The sequence below is a fragment of the Hyperolius riggenbachi genome, chromosome 2, assembly GCF_040937935.1.
Source record: "Hyperolius riggenbachi isolate aHypRig1 chromosome 2, aHypRig1.pri, whole genome shotgun sequence".
In the NCBI taxonomy this organism is placed as follows: domain Eukaryota; kingdom Metazoa; phylum Chordata; class Amphibia; order Anura; family Hyperoliidae; genus Hyperolius; species Hyperolius riggenbachi.
In genome coordinates, this window is record NC_090647.1 from 56222515 (window position 1) to 56242134 (window position 19620).

At 45.2% G+C, this 19620-nt stretch overlaps 1 protein-coding gene across 3 annotated transcripts in view; it reads left to right on the forward strand.

Annotated features, from left to right (window-relative positions):
• CEP295 (centrosomal protein 295) overlaps positions 1–19620 on the forward strand; it is a 198882-nt gene that overhangs the window by 70997 nt on the left and 108265 nt on the right. For all 3 annotated transcript variants that reach the window (XR_011026048.1, XM_068266808.1, XM_068266809.1), the window contains exons 23-26: positions 3039–3193; positions 3291–3429; positions 5769–6370; positions 11103–11243. Coding sequence is in view for 2 of the 3 variants with exons in the window: in XM_068266808.1 (XP_068122909.1) it covers positions 3039–3193; positions 3291–3429; positions 5769–6370; positions 11103–11243 (1037 nt within the window). In the remaining variant the exon portion in view is untranslated. The remainder of the gene's footprint in view (positions 1–3038; positions 3194–3290; positions 3430–5768; positions 6371–11102; positions 11244–19620) is intronic.

Sequence of the window (19620 nt, forward strand, 5' to 3'; positions counted from 1 at the left end):
AGTGTTGACTGAGTGAGTTAAAGGGAAGGTCCAAGCAAAATAAAAGAGTTTCACTTACCAGGGGCTTCTACCAGTCCCATGCAGCCATCCTGTGCCCTCGTAGTCACTCACTGCTGCTCCAGTCTCCCGCTGGCAGCTTGCCGACCTCGGAGGTCGGTGGGCCGCATTGCGTACATTTTTACGCATTCCCGCTAGTGCAGGAACATTAACACATACATTTTTACCCGTTACTGGTTCAATGCGTAAAAATGTACGCATTAAACCAGTAACGCGTAAAAACATGTGTTAATGTTCTTGCACTAGCGGGAATGCGTAAAAATGTACGTAATGCGGCCCACCGACCTCCGAGGTCTGCAAGCTGCCAGCGGGGGACTGGAGCAGCAGTGAGTGACTACGAGGGCACAGGATGGCTGCATGGGGCTGGTAGAAGCCCCAGGTAAGTGAAACTCATTTTTTATTTTGCTTGGACCTTCCCTTTAAAGAGAACCTAAGGTGGGTTTCTGACTTGAATATTAGGACACAGAGGCTGGTTCTGCATACAATCACCAGTCTCTGTGTCCATATAGTGTGCCCCCAGCCCCCCCTGCACTCAGCTGCCCCCCAATATAAAAACGCCACGCTAGCCACATGCAGTTGTCGCTAGCTGTCTGTTTACCTTTGTGCTGCCATTCACCCACCGCCCCCACCTCCTGCATATTGCCGCTCCTCCGCCTATGTCCCTTTCCTCCCCGCTTCCGTAAGTGGATTGGATGAAGCTTACAGGGGAGGGAAGGGACACAGGCGGAGAGGGGGGCGATATGCAGGAGACGGGGGAGTGGCAGTAAATACAGTGCAAAGATAAACAGCCAGCTAGCGACAAGCTGCATGTCGCAAGCGTGGCGTTTTTATATTGGGGGACAGCAGGGGGGGGCTGGGAGCACACTATATAGATACAGAGGCTGGTGATTGTATGCATAACCAGCCTTTGTGTCCTAGTATTCATGTCAGAAACCCACCTCAGGCTCTCTTTAAGGCTCCCTGCACACTGCAAATCTGTTGTGTGTTTCCGATTTGCATTTTCAATTGTACAATCCTCAGAAAAACTGAGGAGAAAATGCAGCATGCAGTAACGATTTAAAAATCAGAATTGGATGTAAAAACCGATTAAAAATAGGAATCGCGTGCAGGGAGCCTTAAGCAGTATAAAACCCTGACATAATCAATAAAAACATGTTTTCCTACTTTTTATATGTCACACGGTTATAATATTTGTATATTTGAATAAGTATTATTCCTTTAGAAATTACAAGTTCCCAAAAGTACAGTTTTTTTGCTTTGAGAGCTGACTTTGCATTTTATTCATAACTGGATTTATTAATTATGTATTGAAGGCAGAAATGCTTTGAGTTTGTCTGTGTCCAGTAGCTTCTGCACAGTCATAAAATGTGTCACGTTCCTCACTGGATACAATTAAAGGATACCCGAACTGACATGACCTAATGAGATAGACATGTGTATGTACAGTGCCTAGCACACAAATAACTATGCTGTGTTCCTTTTTTTCTTTCTCTGCCTGAAATTATTATTTATATTTATTGCTGTGATACAATGAGGGCAGCCATGTTCTTTTTGGCACACTACACTGAGGCAAGCTGATAGCATCTCCAGCTCTCGGCTCAATCCCCCTTCCTCCTACCTCCTTCCCTCTGCCTCTGAAATCTCTGGCTAGTAACCTCCTCCTCCTGCCCAGACTGAGCTCCCATAAGCCCTTGCTACCTGGGACTGAGTGCCAAGGCTCTCTGAAAAGCTGTGGGCGAGGCTTGTTTATAGGGAATTAGAGTATTAACACAAAACAAAAGTATTTGGCTTGAGGAATGCCCTATAAACAATATGAAAGGAACAAAATTATGCAATGAGTAAAAGTTTATCTCGGATCCACTTTAAGCTTGGTTCACACATAAATAGGTGTCCAGTCCTGCCTTGTCAGTTTTTGACAGCATCAGTTTTTGGATGTTTCTGTGGCTGTCTTTACACATAAAAGGGGTACATTTTATTATTTATTATTTATTGTATTTATAAACACCAACATATTACGCAGCACTGGACAATAAAAAATATACAATGATACAAGGATGACAGACATAACAAGGTTATACAACATAGAGCAAAGTTATACATGAAAATTGTACAAAATGCATGATCATGCGATATGGGCCAGTAATACAAGTACAGGCTGTCATAGGACAGGAGCACATGATCCTGTAGATTACACTAGGGAATGGAGGACCCTGCCAGAGGCTTACAATCCGCTCCAGTCAGGTAAAACTGATAGAAAACTGATGCAAAACTGACAGGACAGTACTGGAAATGTGAATCTAGACTTAGACTTAGAAGAACCTAAGTGTGGAGGGGGAACAGCTGTTTGGCAGTCACCACTAACCATCATAATTGCCTTCAGAATTTGCCTTGTTCCGTTTTGAATTTGGTTGTCCTTTAAAGAGAACCCAAGGTGGGTTTGAAGAATATTATCTGCATACAGAGGCTGGATCTGCCTATACAGCCCAGCCTCTGTTGCTATCCTAAACCCCCCTAAGGTCCCCCTGCACTCTGCAATCCCTCATAAATCACAGCCACGCTGCTGACAAACAGCTTGTCAGAGCTGGCTGTGTTTATCTCTATAGTGTCAGTCTGCTGCTCTCCCCGCCTCCTGCAGAACTCCAGTCCCCGCCTGCATCCCTTCCCTCCCTGCTGATTGGAGGGAATGGACAGGGGCAGGGACCGGAGCTATGCAGCAGGCGGGGGAGCAGCTGAGACTGACACTACAGATGTAAACACAGCCTCACAGCACGGCTGTGATTTATGAGGGATTGCAGAGTGCAGGGGGACCTTAGTGGGGTTTGGGATAGCAACAGAGGCTGGACTGTATAGGCAGATCCAGCCTCTGTATGCAGATAACATTCTTTAAACACACCTCGGGTTCTCTTTAAGCCCAATATTTTTGGTCGTCTTGCTTGAAGGCTGAAGAACGATGCTTTATTTTCTTTCTTATTTTCTTGTAGCTCCTGAGGCAGATCTGGATAGATCAGCTACTGACAGTCACTTCACTACGTCCTTCTACCCTCTGGATCCAAAACCAGACAATGACCTGTCGTCTTCATCCTTTGCCCCATCAGTCCGCACTGGTAGCTCTCTGTACATGGGGGATGTCAGCCAGGTAGGACTTGCTGTTCTATGCTGCATTCTGAATCTATTGCTTCTTATTCAGTCCCTCTGCTTGACAGGCACATTAATCAGATCCTGTCTGTTCCTAGGGCTCCCGGAACACCAGCAGCGGGGATCAGCCGTCTCACAGGAGTCCTGTGTCTTCAGTGCACAGCAGTGCTGGTATAACACTGCCTCACAGCACAGATCTGGCTAGAAGGTCATTGAGTAATGTGTCTGAGGCCACAGGTGAGCTCCTTATGAATGACATAAGTATAGAGCAGCGCCGAGTATAATGTACCATACTTCAGCATTATATGCAGACACATTCTTGAGCTGAGCTCCTGGTATCCTGAATAGATTAGAGAAGCACTGTGACATAGTAGAATGCACTAAGTTGATCTATGCTAAAAGGACCAGGGCAGCACAGTGGCATAGTGTTTAGCACTCTCGCCTTGCAGCGCTGGGTCCCCAGTTCGAATCCCATCCAGGTCTGCAAGGAGTTTTATATGTTGTCTGCGTGGGTTTCCTCCGGGCACTTCGGTTTCCTCTCACATCCCAAAAAACATACAGATAAGTTAATTGGCTTTCCCCTAAATAGGCCCTAGACTACGATACATATGTAAAAAACATGACTATAGTAGGGATTAAATGACAAGACCATATACTCTGTACAGAGCTGCGGAAGAGGTCAGTGCTATATAAATACATACCGTATATACTCGAGTATAAGTCTATAATTTAGGTCTGATTCACTTCATAAAAGTATAGGTGGTCGACTTATACATGAGTCACAGGCAACACTGAGCACACTGAGTAATGTGTGTACTAATAATGACATTCCCATTTGCAGCAATTTACCCAGTGGTAAGTTATACGTTGAGGAAAGGAAATGCCAAGAAAACCCAGGCCTGAAAGTCCTGACTCCTGGCCACAACAATTACCAAGGAAAGGGGCAGGGGGGGAATACTTTGCTGTATAAAAGGGAGTGCATATTTGAAGCACTTGGGGCCTGGAGGAGGTATTGGCTGCACTTAAGGGACATGATGGGGTTAATGGCTGCAATACTGTATGCAGTGCAGTCATTAACCCCTCCTGAGCCCCAAGTGCAGCCATTAACTTTGCTGGGTAGACTTATACTTGAGTCAATAAAAAGATCCAGCTTAAGAGGGTTGAATATTGGAGTCAACTTATACACGAGGTCGACTTGTATTCGAGTTTATACGGTAATAATAATAACAAAGGACCACTGTCACGCAAATCTTAAAATATACAGTGGAGGAAATAATTATTTGACCCCTCACTGATTTTGTAAGTTTGTCCAATGACAAAGAAATGAAAAGTCTCAGAACAGTATCATTTCAATGGTAGGTTTATTTTAACAGTGGCAGATAGCACATCAAAAGGAAAATCGAAAAAATAACCTTAAATAAAAGATAGCAACTGATTTGCATTTCATTGCATGATACTGTTCTGAGACTTCATTTCTTTGTCATTGGACAAACTTACAAAATCAGTGAGGGGTCAAATAATTATTTCCTCCACTGTATGTAAGCCTACACAGATAAGTACGTTTGGTCCAGAGTAAAATGAGCCATAAATTACTTTTCTCTTATGTTGCTGTCACAGTAAGTAGTAGAAATCTGACAGAACCGACAGGTTTTGGACTAGCCCTTCTACTCGGGGGATTCTCCAGTTTCTTTTACTTTCAAAAACACTTAGTGAATGGCAGTTGCTCCGTCCAACTGCCAAAAAAAGTGTGACGAGAGCAGAGAGGCTGTCCACAGTTGCTCACTTACAGCTGAATTATTGCAAATACTTTCTCTTTTATGAAAGCAAAATTATATTTGCAAGCTCAGTAGAAGCTCTGCAAATCAGCATCTGTGGGGTGGTGACTGATATTACTCCATCGTAATGAATGGACTGCAGAATCTTGAAGGTGCTTAAGCTACTCCTGAAGAGAGGCAAAGGCCCATTTGGCACATTTTAGAAGTGGCCATCAAGGGTTAAAGGATACCCAAGGTGACATGTGATATGAGAAAAGACATGAGTATGTACAGTGCCAAGCACACAAATAACTAGGCTGTGTTCCTTTTTTTTTTATTTTTCTGCCTGAAAGAGTTAAATATCAGGTATGTAAGTGGCTGACTCAGTCCTGACTCAGACAGGAAGTGACTACAGTGTGAGCCTCGATCAAAAATTCCAACTATAAAACACTTTCTTAGCGGAAAATGGCTTCTGGGAACAGGAAAGAGATAAAAAGGGTCAATAGTTCATAGATTTTAGCTCTAGTATACTTCAATGAATGTGTCATTGAGCAAAAACAATAAAACAATAAAAACTTAAAGTAGATTTAAACATAAAATAAAACTGTGGAATATCTTAGAAAGTCATTTTTAGGAGAAGAAAGGTAGATACAATTTGTTTTTCATTTATTTTCACCTCGGGTGTCTTTTTTTATTTTTAGTGTTCTATTTTTGTTGATAATTAAGTGTATATGTGTTCCATGCTCTCCATTTATCAAAGCATTGTTTAAACTGATAAATCTTAGCTCAGCTTAAAAGTTCTGCAAATTGTTTCATGCCTAGACTCTGGTTGCTTCCTTCCTCTGCACCCTGAAAGCACGCTCAACGGCACACGCTTCAGCAACCAGCATGAGGCCTCTCATCCGATATTGACACATGGGCTGGACGTTGTTGTGCCACGAGACTCCTCCTCTTCCTGTGAACATTCCAATGAGCTGAGCTCCTCCCATGCTGTCTTCTATCACACTCCTGCAACCCTCATTAGGCAAAGAGTAGAGGAGGACACCGGCTCCTTCCATGAACTGATGGCCACCAAGACCACCGAGAATGACTCTGAACTCTCGGAGCATCCCATCTCTTACCTGACGGAGAAAAATAATTCCCGGTCTGTTCATTTTGAAGAGTTGCCTGTCAGCAGTAAAGAGCTTCACAGTGATGGAGACTCGGGCACAGCTGGTAATCTTCCAAGTCCTCAAGAGCCGGACAGCTCTGTACCTCCTGGGCAAGACTTGGATTCCAGGTCAGGAACGGTACTAGACTCGCCTAACCTGACCCCTGGATCTGAAAGCCTTATACTGGGATCTTACTCCGGATCTTCACTCAACTACCTCTCTAGTCTGACTGGATCTTCTGCTCACTCCTTGCCAAGCTGCGTCTGCACCTGGGTGAGTAATGCGGAAGAAAACTGCAACTGCTTCTCTAGCAATGTTTTTAAAGAGAACCAGAGAGGAAGTACCCTCATGTATTTTACCATATATCAATGGGAACACGACAGTAAACACCTACTCTGCTCTTTGTTTTATTCTTCTCTGCTAAATCTGCCTGTTATCAGCTCTGATAAGAAGCCCTGACTGAGCATTCAGTCTAGCTTTGCCTCCAATGATTATAGCCGAGTCAGTCTTCTGTGATGTCTTTTGAAGCCCAAGCCCGCCCCCTCCTGGCTCTGATTTCCTGCTATGTATCCTCTTAGCAGCAGAGTCCAGATGGAAAATTTTGCTCGATTTACGGCAGTTCAGGAATGCATCAATAGCGGCGTTCGATTCATCAACGACCGATGCAGCATAGCGGCAGCAATAATATCTACTGTCCGCCGGCGTGAGTCCCCGGTCTGTGCTGTCACTACTTCCAGCTGGCCTTCTCCATGTCCCGTTCACTTTCTGTGACAAGCCAAAGTTCAAACAGTAGAGCGCCTTCTACTGATTGAGCTTCGGCTTGCCACAGGACAGGAAGTGAAGAGGAGCCCGGAAGAAGTGACCCCGGCAGACATGTGACATTATTGCTGCTGGCCGTGGGAACCCGAATGGGTGGAGACATGGGGACGACGAGGCAGGGGGCGGCTCAATTTCATGCTTCAATAGATTCAAAATCTGTGTGCAGTTTATGGGCAGCCAATAGATCCCTCTCTGATTAGATTAGATCAGAGAGGGATCTATCTGTTGGTTGACCAGTGTATAGGCCCATACACACGTCCGTTTTCTGCGAACGACGGGTCGTTGGAACGTCCCGTCGTTCAGTCGTTTGCCTGCTAAATCGGGCGTGTGTACAGACTGTCGTTCGCGGGATAAGAGTGAGTTTGAGCGATCCGCCCGGCGGATCGCTCAAACGAACGACAGTCTGTACACATGCCCAATTTAGCGGGCGAACGACTGAATGACGGGACGTTCAAACGACCCATCCGCAGAAAACTGACATGTGTATGGGCCTTAAAGAGACTCCGTAACAAAAATTGCATCCTGTTTTTTATCATCCTACAAGTTCCAAAAGCTATTCTAATGTCCTCTGACCTACTGCAGCACGTTCTACTATCACCATCTGTGTAATAAATCAACTTATCTCTCTCTTGTCAGACTTGTCAGCCTGTGTCTGGAAGGCTGCCAAGTTCTTCAGTGTTGTGGTTCTGTGATGCATCTCCCCCCTCCAGGCCCCTCTCTGCACACTGCCTGTGTGTTATTTAGATTATGGCAGGTTCTCTCTGCTCTATTATCTTTTACAATCTGGATAAATCCTCCTCTGAGCTGGCTGGGCTTTCACATACTGAGGAATTACATACAGGAAGAGCTGTCTGCACTCTGCAGGAAGAAAAAGCCTGACACTTCAGTGGAAGATAGCTGCAGGGGGAAAGAAACACACAAATGATCTCTTGAGATTCAAAAGGAAGGGTGTATACAGCCTGCTTGTGTATGGATGTATTTTCTATGTGTGGACATACTGTACATCAACCTACTTCCTGTTTTGGTGGCCATTTTGTTTGTTTATAAACAAACTTTTTAAAACTGTTTTTAACCACTTTTAATGCGGCGAGGAGCGGCGAAATTGTGACAGAGGGTAATAGGAGATGTCCCCTAACGCACTGGTATGTTTACTTTTGTGCGATTTTAACAATACAGATTCTCTTTAAGGCTTTACTCTTTATTGACCATCCAGTTATCCCACTTACTTCTGTCCAAAGTAATGTCATTGTTTAAAAATGTTTGCTATTACAAAAAAACAAACAAACACTGACCACTGATGTTTAGTCTTATCACTAACTGCCTATCAGACGTTTTCATTATCGAATCGTTTCCATTGTCCTATGTCCATAATAGTCAGTTAGTCAGTTGTGTACATCAAATTTTGATTTTCCACTGTTACCACTTACAAACACAAGGAAAGGAAATGCTTATTTATGCATGCATTCACCTGCTTTTAAAGTGGATGTAAATGAATGTATCCACTCCCTCAGCTCCTCCAGCGCCTAGGCATTCTGAGTCCCATGCTGAAAGTGCTCATGGGAGCTCACTCGGGGGGGGGGGGGGGGGGGTTTGCGGAAGCATGCACAAGATTTCAGAGGCTAGGGAGATGGGAGGAAGGAGTTGAGTTTTCACAGGCTGAGGGGTGGAGATGCAGAGCAGCTTGCCTGTGTAATGACTAGCAGAATATGGCTGCTCTGATTTATCACAGGAAGAAATAAACATATGCGATTGAAGCTGTTTGCAGCTAGATTTACTGTACAAACCATCTAAACTTTAGAAAAGATATATAGTCCAGTTACTTGCTATAGTTAGTTTTTCATCTCTAATCCGCTTTAAAGGGAAGGTCCAAGCAAAATAAAAAAAAATGTTTCACTTACCTGGGGCTTCTACCAGCCCCATGCAGCCATCCTGTGCCCTCGTAGTCACTCACTGCTGCTCCAGTCCCCCGCTGGCAGCTTGCCGACCTCGGAGGTCGGCGTGCGGCATTGCGTACATTTTTATGTATTCCCGCTAGTGCAGGAACATTAACACATACAGTGGAGGAAATAATTATTTGACCCCTCACTGATTTTGTAAGTTTGTCCAATGACAAAGAAATGAAAAGTCTCAGAACAGTATCATTTCAATGGTAGGTTTATTTTAACAGTGGCAGATAGCACATCAAAAGGAAAATCGAAAAATAACCTTAAATAAAAGATAGCAACTGATTTGCATTTCATTGAGTGAAATAAGTTTTTGAACCCTCTAACAATAAAAGACTTAATACTTAGTGGAAAAACCCTTGTTTGCAAGCACAGAGGTCAAACGTTTCTTGTAATTGATGACCAAGTTTGTACACATTTTAGGAGGAATGTTGGTCCACTCCTCTTTGCAGATCATCTCTAAATCCCTAAGGTTTCGAGGCTGTCTCTGTGCAACTCTGAGCTTGAGCTCCCTCCATAGGTTTTCTATTGGATTAAGGTCCGGAGACTGACTAGGCCACTCCATGACCTTAATGTGCTTCTTCTTGAGCCACTCCTTTGTTGCCTTTGCTGTGTGTTTTGGGTCATTGTCGTGCTGGAACACCCATCCACGACCCATTTTCAGTTTCCTGGCAGAGGGAAGGAGGTTGTCGTTCAGGATTTCACGATACATGGCTCCGTCCATTTTCCCGTTAATGCGATTAAGTTGTCCTGTGCCCTTAGCAGAAAAACACCCCCAAAGCAAAATGTTTCCACCCCCATGCTTGACGGTGGGGACAGTGTTTTGGGGGTCATAGGCAGCATTTTTCTTCCTCCAAACACAGCGAGTTGAGTTAATGCCAAAGAGCTCTATTTTGGTCTCATCAGACCACAGCACCTTCTCCCAGTCACTCACAGAATCATTCAGGTGTTCATTGGCAAACTTCAGACGGGCCTGCACATGAGCCTTCTTGAGCAGGGGGACCTTGCGAGCCCTGCGGGATTTTAATCCATTGCGGTGTAATGTGTTTCCAATGGTTTTCTTGGTGACTGTGGTCCCTGCTAATTTGAGGTCATTCACGAACTCCTCCCGTGTAGTTCTAGGATGCTTTTTCACCTTTCTCAGAACCATTGACACCCCACGAGGTGAGATCTTGCGTGGAGCCCCAGAGCGAGGTCGATTGATGGTCATTTTGTGCTCCTTCCATTTTCGAACAATTGCACCAACAGTTATCACCTTCTCTCCCAGCTTCTTGCTAATGGTTATGTAGCCCATTCCAGCCTTGTGCAGGTCTACAATTTTGTCTCTGACATCCTTGGACAGCTCTTTGGTCTTTCCCATGTTGGAGAGTTTGGAGTCTGCTTGATTGATTGATTCTGTGGACAGGTGTCTTTTTATACAGGTGACTAGTTAAGACAGGTGTCCTTAATGAGGGTGACTAATTGAGTAGAAGTGTCTAACCACTCTGTGGGAGCCAGAACTCTTAATGGTTGGTAGGGGTTCAAAAACTTATTTCACTCAATGAAATGCAAATCAGTTGATATCTTTTATTTAAGGTTATTTTTTCGATTTTCCTTTTGATGTGCTATCTGCCACTGTTAAAATAAACCGACCATTGAAATGATACTGTTCTGATACTTCATTTCTTTGTCATTGGACAAACTTACAAAATCAGTGAGGGGTCAAATAATTATTTTTCTCCACTGTACATCTTTACGCATTACTGGTTCAATGCGTAAAAATTTACGCATTGAACCAGTAACGCGTAAAAATGTATGTGTTCCTGCACCAGCGGGAATGCGTAAAAATGTACGCAATGTGGCCCGCCGACCTCCGAGGTCGGCAAGCTGCCAGTGGGGGACTGGAGCAGCAGTGAGTGACTACGAGGGCACAGGATGGCTGCATGGGGCTGGTAGAAGCCCCAGGTAAGTGAAACATTTTTTTATTTTGCTTGGACCTTCCCTTTAAGTGGTCCACATGTTTTGGGGGATGAGGGGGGGGGGGGGGTGAAAATCAGAGTGGCTAGAGGAAGCCACAAGCATTAGAACATTCAAACTCCGTGCATATAGAGCTGCCTTAGACACAGTACTGGTAGGAGCCCTGACTCTTCATGTTTGGCCAAATAAATTGAGATAAACGTGACCCTGATGTGTCCCAATTTGTTGCAGTCTGATTTCTGTTTAAAAATGTGTACATTTATATTTTTGCTTTGTGATGTCATCAGGACTCCAGTTCAGCCCATGGAATTCTGGAAGAGCCGGATTTGACGCTTCTGAGCCTGAATGACAGCAGCATTGCGTGTTCCGAGCCGACCATCGCCCAGAGCAGCGCGTCTGATCCTCGGTGGGACAGCAGCTCCATCCAGGTAATCTTCTGTACATCCTTTATTTAGGGATGGAAAACTGGGGAACTGTAAGCCTAAAATACAATTCAGTGCAAATCTCTACTTGCTGCTGGACAATCTCAGCCTAGCTGATTCTTGATGAAGTCTTATCTGACATGTCCGGTTTCACCTATTTGGTTTGCAATGATTCGCAACAGAACTTGCATTTAGGGCTCTTTCACACCAAGACGTTGCTTTAGATGCGACGTTAAGGTCGCGTAACGTGCCCCTAACTCAACGCATGTTAGTATTGAAGTTGTACGTTATATAGAGCCGCGTTATGCATCTCTTGATGCGTCCGTGATGCATACTTTTTGACGCATACTATCGAATGAAAACTGGGCATGCGGCAAATTTAAAAAAAAAAAAAGTACTGAGCATGTGCAAACACCCGAACGCAGCCAAATGCGAGTAACGCACAGCACGCTGCAATTTCATTGAACGAGCAGCGTTATACTCCCAACGCAACGTGGGCAGTGTTAACAGCCCATTGATTTTTCATTACTGTGAGTTAAGACTTAAAGCAAACCTGAAGTGAAAATAAACTTATGAGATAATGAACTGTATGTTTAGTACAGCTAAGAAATAGAACATTAGTAGCAATGAAGAGTTTCATATAGTTTTCCAGCACATGAAGAAACTTCAATTATCTATGCAGCAGAGCTTCTCTGAGACAGCTTTAGAGAAGATTTTACTGCAGGAAAGTCCAAGGGGTCATTATTTCTGCTTTGTTGTACAGCTTAAAGTGGCACTATAATTGTAAAATTTAACCACTTGAGGACCGTGGGCTTTACCCCCCTTAAGGACCAGGCACTTTTTCCATTCAGACCACTGCAGCTTTCACAGTTTATTGCTCGCTCATACAACCTACCACCTAAATTAATTTTGGCTCCTTTTCTTGTCACTAATACAGCTTTCTTTTGGTGCTATTTGATTGCTGCTGCGATTTTTACTTTTTATTATATTCATCAAAAAAGACATGAATTTTGTCAAAAAAATGATTTTTTTTAACTTTCTGTGCTGACATTTTTCAAATAAAGTAAAATTTCTGTATACATGCAGCACGAAAAATGTGGACAAACATGTTTTTGATTAAAAAAAAACCCCATTCAGCCTATATTTATTGGTTTGGGTAAAAGTTATAGCGTTTACAAACTATGGTGCAAAAAGTGAATTTTCCCATTTTTTCCAGCATCTCTGACTTTTCTGACCACCTGACATGTTTCATGAGGGGCTAGAATTCCAGGATAGTATAAATACCCCCCAAATGACCCCATTTTGGAAAGAAGACATCCCAAAGTATTCACTGAGAGGCATAGTGAGTTCATAGAAGATATTATTTTTTGTCACAAGCGGAAAATGACACTTTGTGACAAAAAAATAAATAAAAAGTTTCCATTTCTTCTAACTTGCGACAAAAAAAATTGAAATCTGCCACGGACTCACCATGCCCCTCTCTGAATACCTTGAAGTGTCTACTTTCCAAAATGGGATCATATGTGGGGTGTGTTTACTGTCCTGACATTTTGGGGGGTGCTAATGTGTAAGCACCCCTGTAAAGCCTAAAGGTGCTCATTGGACTTTGGGCCCCTTAGCACAGTAAGGGCTGGTTCAGACGGACGTTTGCAGAGCGTTTACTGCCAGCGTTCGGGGCTTGGCGTTAAACGCTCCCATTCAAGTGAATGGGAGCGTTTGTACCAAGCTTTTACGCGCGTTTGCACAAACGCGGCGTTCGGGTCCCGATTTTCACTGGCGTTCAAGGAGCCCCTGGAAGCTACATGTTGCTTCCAGGGGCGGTTAACCGCGACGGGTAATGTCCCTCTAGGGAAAGAAAAAAAACGCGACCACATCCGAACGCAATGCGAACGCTGCTGAAAGCCTGAACGCATCACGAACGCAACGCCAACGAACGCGACGCCTCCAAACGTCCGTCTGAACCAGCCCTAAGGCTGCAAAAAAGTGCCACACGTGGTATTGCCGTACTCAGGAGAAGTAGTATAATGTGTTTTGGGGTGTATTTTTACACATACCCATGCTGGGTGGGAGAAATATCTCTGTAAATGACAATTGTTTTTTTTGGGAGGGGGGGGGTTTACACACAATTGTCCATTTACAGAGATATTTCTCCCACTCAGCATGGGTATGTGTAAAAATACACCCCAAAACACATTATACTACTTCTTCTGAGTACGACGATACCACGTGTGGCACTTTTTTGCACCCTAACTGCGCTAAGGGACCCAAAGTCCAATGAGTACCTTTAGGATTTCACAGGTCATTTTGCAACATTTGGTTTCAAGACTACTCCACAAGGTTTAGGGCCCCTAAAATGCCAGGGCAGTATAGGAACCCCACTAATGACCCCATTTTTAGAAAGAAGACACCCCAAGGTATTCCGTTAGAAGTATGATGAGTTCATAGAAGTTTTTATTTTTTTGTCACAAGTTAGCGGAAATTGATTTTAATTGTTGTTTTTCACAAAGTGTCATTTTCTGCTAACTTGTGACAAAAAATAAAATCTTCTATGAACTCGCCATACACCTAACGGAATACCTTTGGGTGTCTTCTTTCTAGAATGGGGTCATTTGTGGGGTTCCTATATTGCCCTGGCATTTTAGGGGCCCTAAACCGTGAGGAGTAGTCTTGAAACCAAATGTTGCAAAATGACCTGTGAAATCCTAAAGGTACTCATTGGACTTTGGGCCCCGTAGTGTACTTAGGGTGTAAAAAAAGTGCCACATGTGGTACCGCCGTACTCAGGGGAAGTAGTATAATGTGTTTTGGGTTGTATTTTTACACATACCCATGCTGGGTGGGAGAAATATCTCTGTAAATGACAATTGTTTGATTTTTTTTTTTTTTACACACAATTGTCCATTTACATAGAAATGTCTCCCACCCAGCATGGGTATGTGTAAAAATACACCCCAAAACACAATACTACTTCTCCTGAGTACGGCGGTACCACATGTGTGACACTTTTTTGCAGCCTAGGTGCGCTAAGGGGCCCAACGTCCTATTCACAGGTCATTTTGAGGCATTTGTTTTCTAGACTACTCCTCACGGTTTAGGGCCCCTAAAATGCCAGGGCAGTATAGGAACCCCACAAGTGACCCCATTTTAGAAAGAAGACACCCCAAGGTATTCCGTTAGGTGTATGGCGAGTTCATAGAAGATTTTATTTTTTGTCACAAGTTAGTGAAAAATGACACTTTGTGAAAAAAACAATAAAAATCAATTTCCGCTAACTTTTGACAAAAAATAAAATCTTCTATGAACTCGTCATACACCTAACAGAATACCTTGGGGTGTCTTTTTTAAAATGGGGTCACTTGTGGGGTTCCTATACCGCCCTGGCATTTTACGGGCCCAAAACCGTGAGTAGTCTGGAAACCAAATGTCTCAAAATGACTGTTCAGGGGTATAAGCATCTGCAAATTTTGATGACAGGTGGTCTATGAGGGGGCGAATTTTGTGGAACCAGTCATAAGCAGGGTGGCCTTTTAGATGACAGGTTGTATTGGGCCTGATCTGATGGATAGGAGTGCTAGGGGGGTGACAGGAGGTGATTGATGGGGTGTCTCAGGGGGTGGTTAGAGGGGAAAATAGATGCAATCAATGCACTGGGGAGGTGATTGGAAGGGGGTCTGAGGGGGATCTGAGGGTTTGGTCGAGTGATCAGGAGCCCACACGGGGCAAATTAGGGCCTGATCTGATGGGTAGGTGTGCTAGGGGGTGACAGGAGGTGATTGATGGGTGTCTTAAGGTGTGATTAGAGGGGGGAATAGATGCAAGCAATGCACTGGCGAGGTGATCAGGGCTGGGGTCTGAGGGCGTTCTGAGGGTGTGGGCGGGTGATTGGGTGCCCTAGGGGCAGATAGGGGTCTAATCTGATGGGTAGCAGTGACAGGGGGGTGATTGATGGGTAATTAGTGGGTGTTTAGGGTAGAGAACAGATGTAAACAATGCACTTTGGGAGGTGATCAGACGTCTGATCTGCTGGCAATCTATTGGTGTGGGTGAGTGATCAGATTGCCCGCAAGGGGCAGGTTAGGGGCTGATTGATAGGTGGCAGTGACAGGGGGTGATTGATGGGTGGCAGTGACAGGGGGTGATTGATGGGTGATTGACAGGTGATTGACAGGTGATCAGTGCGTTATTACAGGGAAGAACAGATGTAAATATTGCACTGGCGAATTGATAAGGGGGGGTCTGAGGGCAATCTGAGCGTGTAGGCGAGTGATTGGGTGCCCACAAGGGGCAGATTAGGGTCTGATCTGATGGGTAACAGTGACAGGTGGTGATAGGGGGTGATTGATGGGTAATTAGTGGGTGTTTAGGGTAGAGAACAGATGTAAACAATGCACTTGGGAGGTGATCTGACGTCGGATCTGCGGGCGATCTATTGGTGTGGGTGGGTGATCAGATTGCCCGCAAGGGGCAGGTTAGGGGCTGATTGATGGGTGGCAGTGACAGGGGGTGATTGACGGGTGATTGACAGGTGATCAGAGGGATTGCTGCATACAGTACATGGGGGGGGGGGGGGGGGGGTGTCTGGGGAGAATCTGAGGGGTGGGGGGGGGGTGATCAGGAGGAGCAGGGGGCAGTTTAGGGCATAAAAAAAATAGCGTTGACAGATAGTGACAGGGAGTGATTGATGGGTGATTAGGGGGGTGATTGGGTGCAAACAGGGGTCTGCGGGGTGAGCAGGGGGGGGGGGGGGGTCTGAGGGGTGCTGTGGGCGATCAGGGGGCAGGGGTGGTGAAACAGTGTGCTTGGGTGGGCGGTCGGCAAGTGGTTAAAATATGTGCAAACATATACAAATAAGTACGTTTTTTCCAGAGTAAAATTAGCCATAAATTGCAGCAGCAGACCGAAAAACTGTGTAGCGAGCAGGGAAGCTGGCCAGCATCATTGTTTAAAGAGACTCCGTAACAAAAATTGCATCCTGTTTTTTTATCATCCTACAAGTTCCAAAAGCTATTCTAATGTGTTCTGGCTTACTGCAGCACTTTGTACGATCACAGTCTCTGTAATAAATCAATGTATCTTTCCCTTGTCAGACTTGTCAGCCTGTGTCTGGAAGGCTGCCAAGTTCTTCAGTGTTGTGGTTCTGCTATGCACTCCCCCCTCAGGGGGGAAAGAAACACACAAATGATCTCTTGAGATTCAAAAGGAATGCTGTATACAGCCTGCTTGTGTATGGATGTATTTTCTATGTGTGGACATACAGTACATCAACCTACTTCCTGTTTTGGTGGCCATTTTGTTTGTTTATAAACAAACTTTTTAAAACTGTTTTTAACCACTTTTAATGCGGCGGGGAGCGGCGAAATTGTGACAGAGGGTAATAGATGTCCCCTAACGCACTGGTATGTTTACTTTTGTGCGATTTTAACAATACAGATTATCTTTAAAGGACTTCCGAGGCCAAAATGACAATCGCTCTTTACCTTTATCTTAGCAGAATCCACGGAGGACGCCATCCAGGCCCTCCGTTCCGCCGCCAATCCATTCTTTTTATTGCCCCAGGCCTGGTCCCGATCCCACCGAATGGGTCGCATCTGATTCCACTCATAAGATGGCCGCCGCCTTGAGCCACGGCTGCTCAGTACGCTTGGCCGCGAGTGCGACTGCGCAGCCTTAAGCCCTCCTCCAGCCGCATACTGGGTCCTGGCATCCTCCTGAGCGTATGTTGGGGGCGCTCACATCACTGCGCCCGACGTACGCTCAGGAGGATGCTGGGACTGTGGCTCAAGGCGGCGGCCATCTTATGAGTGGAATCAGATGCGACCCGTTCGGTGGAGTCGGGACCAGGCCTCGGGGGCAATAAAAATAATGGATTGGCGGCGGAACGGAGGGCCCGGATGGCGTCCTCCGTGGATTCTGCTAAGATAAAGGTAAAGGAGTGATTTTTGTCATTTTGGCCTCAGAAGTCCTTTAAAGAGACACTGAAGCGAAAAAAAAATGGATATAATGAATTGGTTGTGTAATACGGATAATTACTAGAATTCTAGTTGCAAAGAAAATATTAGAATAATTTTTTTTTCAGTTATATAGTAGTTTTTTTTTTTTATAACCTTGCATCATTCTCTAATATTTGCAGTTTAGACACTACTCAGTAGTCTAAATGGGTTCAAAAGTTCACTAGCCTGCTCTGCAAAATCTTCCCTGCAGAGGGAAAAAAAGATATATTATCTCAAGTGTCTGGCAGAGTTCTCTGCAACTTTAAAAGTCATGGAGCTCAATGGCTAATTTGCATTGATAACTGGAGTTTCTTAGCTCTTCCTTTACTGGAAGCAATATTAGACTTGTGTCTCTGCTGTTAATGTTTTTTTTTTTTCTTAGCTGTACTACACATACAAATCATATCATTTTTTTTTCGCTTCAGTGTTTCTTTAAATCCTTTTTAGGGAATACCATATATACTCTCATAGAAGCCGAATTTTTGACCCCCAAAAAGGGGGTCAAAAGTTGGGGGGTTGGCTTGTATGCGAGTCTTCCCTGGTGGTCTAGTAGTCAGGTGGTCTGCGCTCCGCTCCCCCCGCGGCCGCCGCTGCTATTACCTGCTTAGGCAGCGGCCGCTTCCTAATCCGCGTTCCCCTTCTCATGTTCAGTTGCAGAGTGTATCACAGCAGCGCGCCCGGCGCTGCTGCTGTGACGATGCAGGGGGCAGGAAAGAGCGGTTCCCCTGGTAACGGCGATACAGATCGCCGCTATAGGGAGCTGCGCTCTTTCCTGCCCCCTGCATCGTCACAGCAGCAGCGCCGGGCGCGCTGCAGTGATACACTGCCTAAGCAGGTAATAGCAGCGGCGGGGAGGGGGGAGCTCTATACTGGGGCACTACCTACCTATACTGGGCAGTATACTGGCTAAACTGGGCACTTTACTAGCCATACTGGGGCACTATACTAGCCATACTGGGGCACTATACTAGCCATACTGGGGCACTATACTAGCCATACTGGGGCACTATACTAGCCATACTGGGGCACTATACTAGCCATACTGGGGCACCATACTAGCCATGCTGGGGCACTATACTAGCCATGCTGGGGCACTATACTAGCCATGCTGGGGCACTATACTAGCCATGCTGGGGCACTATACTAGCCATGCTGGGGCACTATACTAGCCATGCTGGGGCACTATACTAGCCATGCTGGGGCACTATACTAGCCATGCTGGGGCACTATACTAGCCATGCTGGGGCACTATACTAGCTATACTGGGGCATTATACTCCCTATACTGAGGCACTATCTACCCATACGGGGCACTATACTGGCTATACGGGGCACTATACTGGCTATACGGGGCACTATACTGGCTATACGGGGCACTATACTGGCTATACGGGGCACTATACTGGCTATACGGGGCACTATACTGGCTATACGGGGCACTATACTGGCTATACGGGGCACTATACTGGCTATACGGGGCACTATACTGGCTATACGGGGCACTATACTGGCTATACTGGACACTACCTACCTATACTGGGCACTATACTGGCTAAACTGGGCACTATACTGGCTAAACTGGGCACTATGCTAGCTATACTGGGCACTATACTGGGGCACTATGCTAGCTATACTGGGGCACTATGCTAGCTATACTGGGGCACTATGCTAGCTATACTGGGGCACTATGCTAGCTATACTGGGGCACTATGCTAGCTATACTGGGGCACTATGCTAGCTATACTGGGGCACTATGCTAGCTATACTGGGGCACTATGCTAGCTATACTGGGGCACTATGCTAGCTATACTGGGGCACTATGCTAGCTATACTGGGGCACTATGCTAGCTATACTGGGGCACTATGCTAGCTATACTGGGGCACTATGCTAGCTACACTGGGGCACTATGCTAGCTATACTGGGGCACTATGCTAGCTATACTGGGGCACTATGCTAGCTATACTGGGGCACTATACTAGCTATACTGGGGCACTATACTAGCTATACTGGGGCACTAAACTAGCTATACTGGGGCACTAAACTAGCTATACTGGGGCACTAAACTAGCTATACTGGGGCACTAAACTAGCTATACTGGGGCACTATACTAGCTATACTGGGACACACTAGGGGAATAAGGCGGCCAGCATTTCCTACCCCCGGCTTATATGGGGGTCAATCATTTTCCCCTGGTTTTTCTGGGAAAAGTTGGGGGGTCGGCTTATATGTGAGTATATACAGTATCTTTATAAAGAGTAAAAGCCTTGCTAAGAATCCCCTATGAAGAGATGGACTAGTCCAAAACCTGTCACTTCTGTCAGACTTCTACTATAAGTGACTTCTTAGATGTCTATTTGCACATTTTAAATTTTACAATTTTTTTTGCCGTAGTG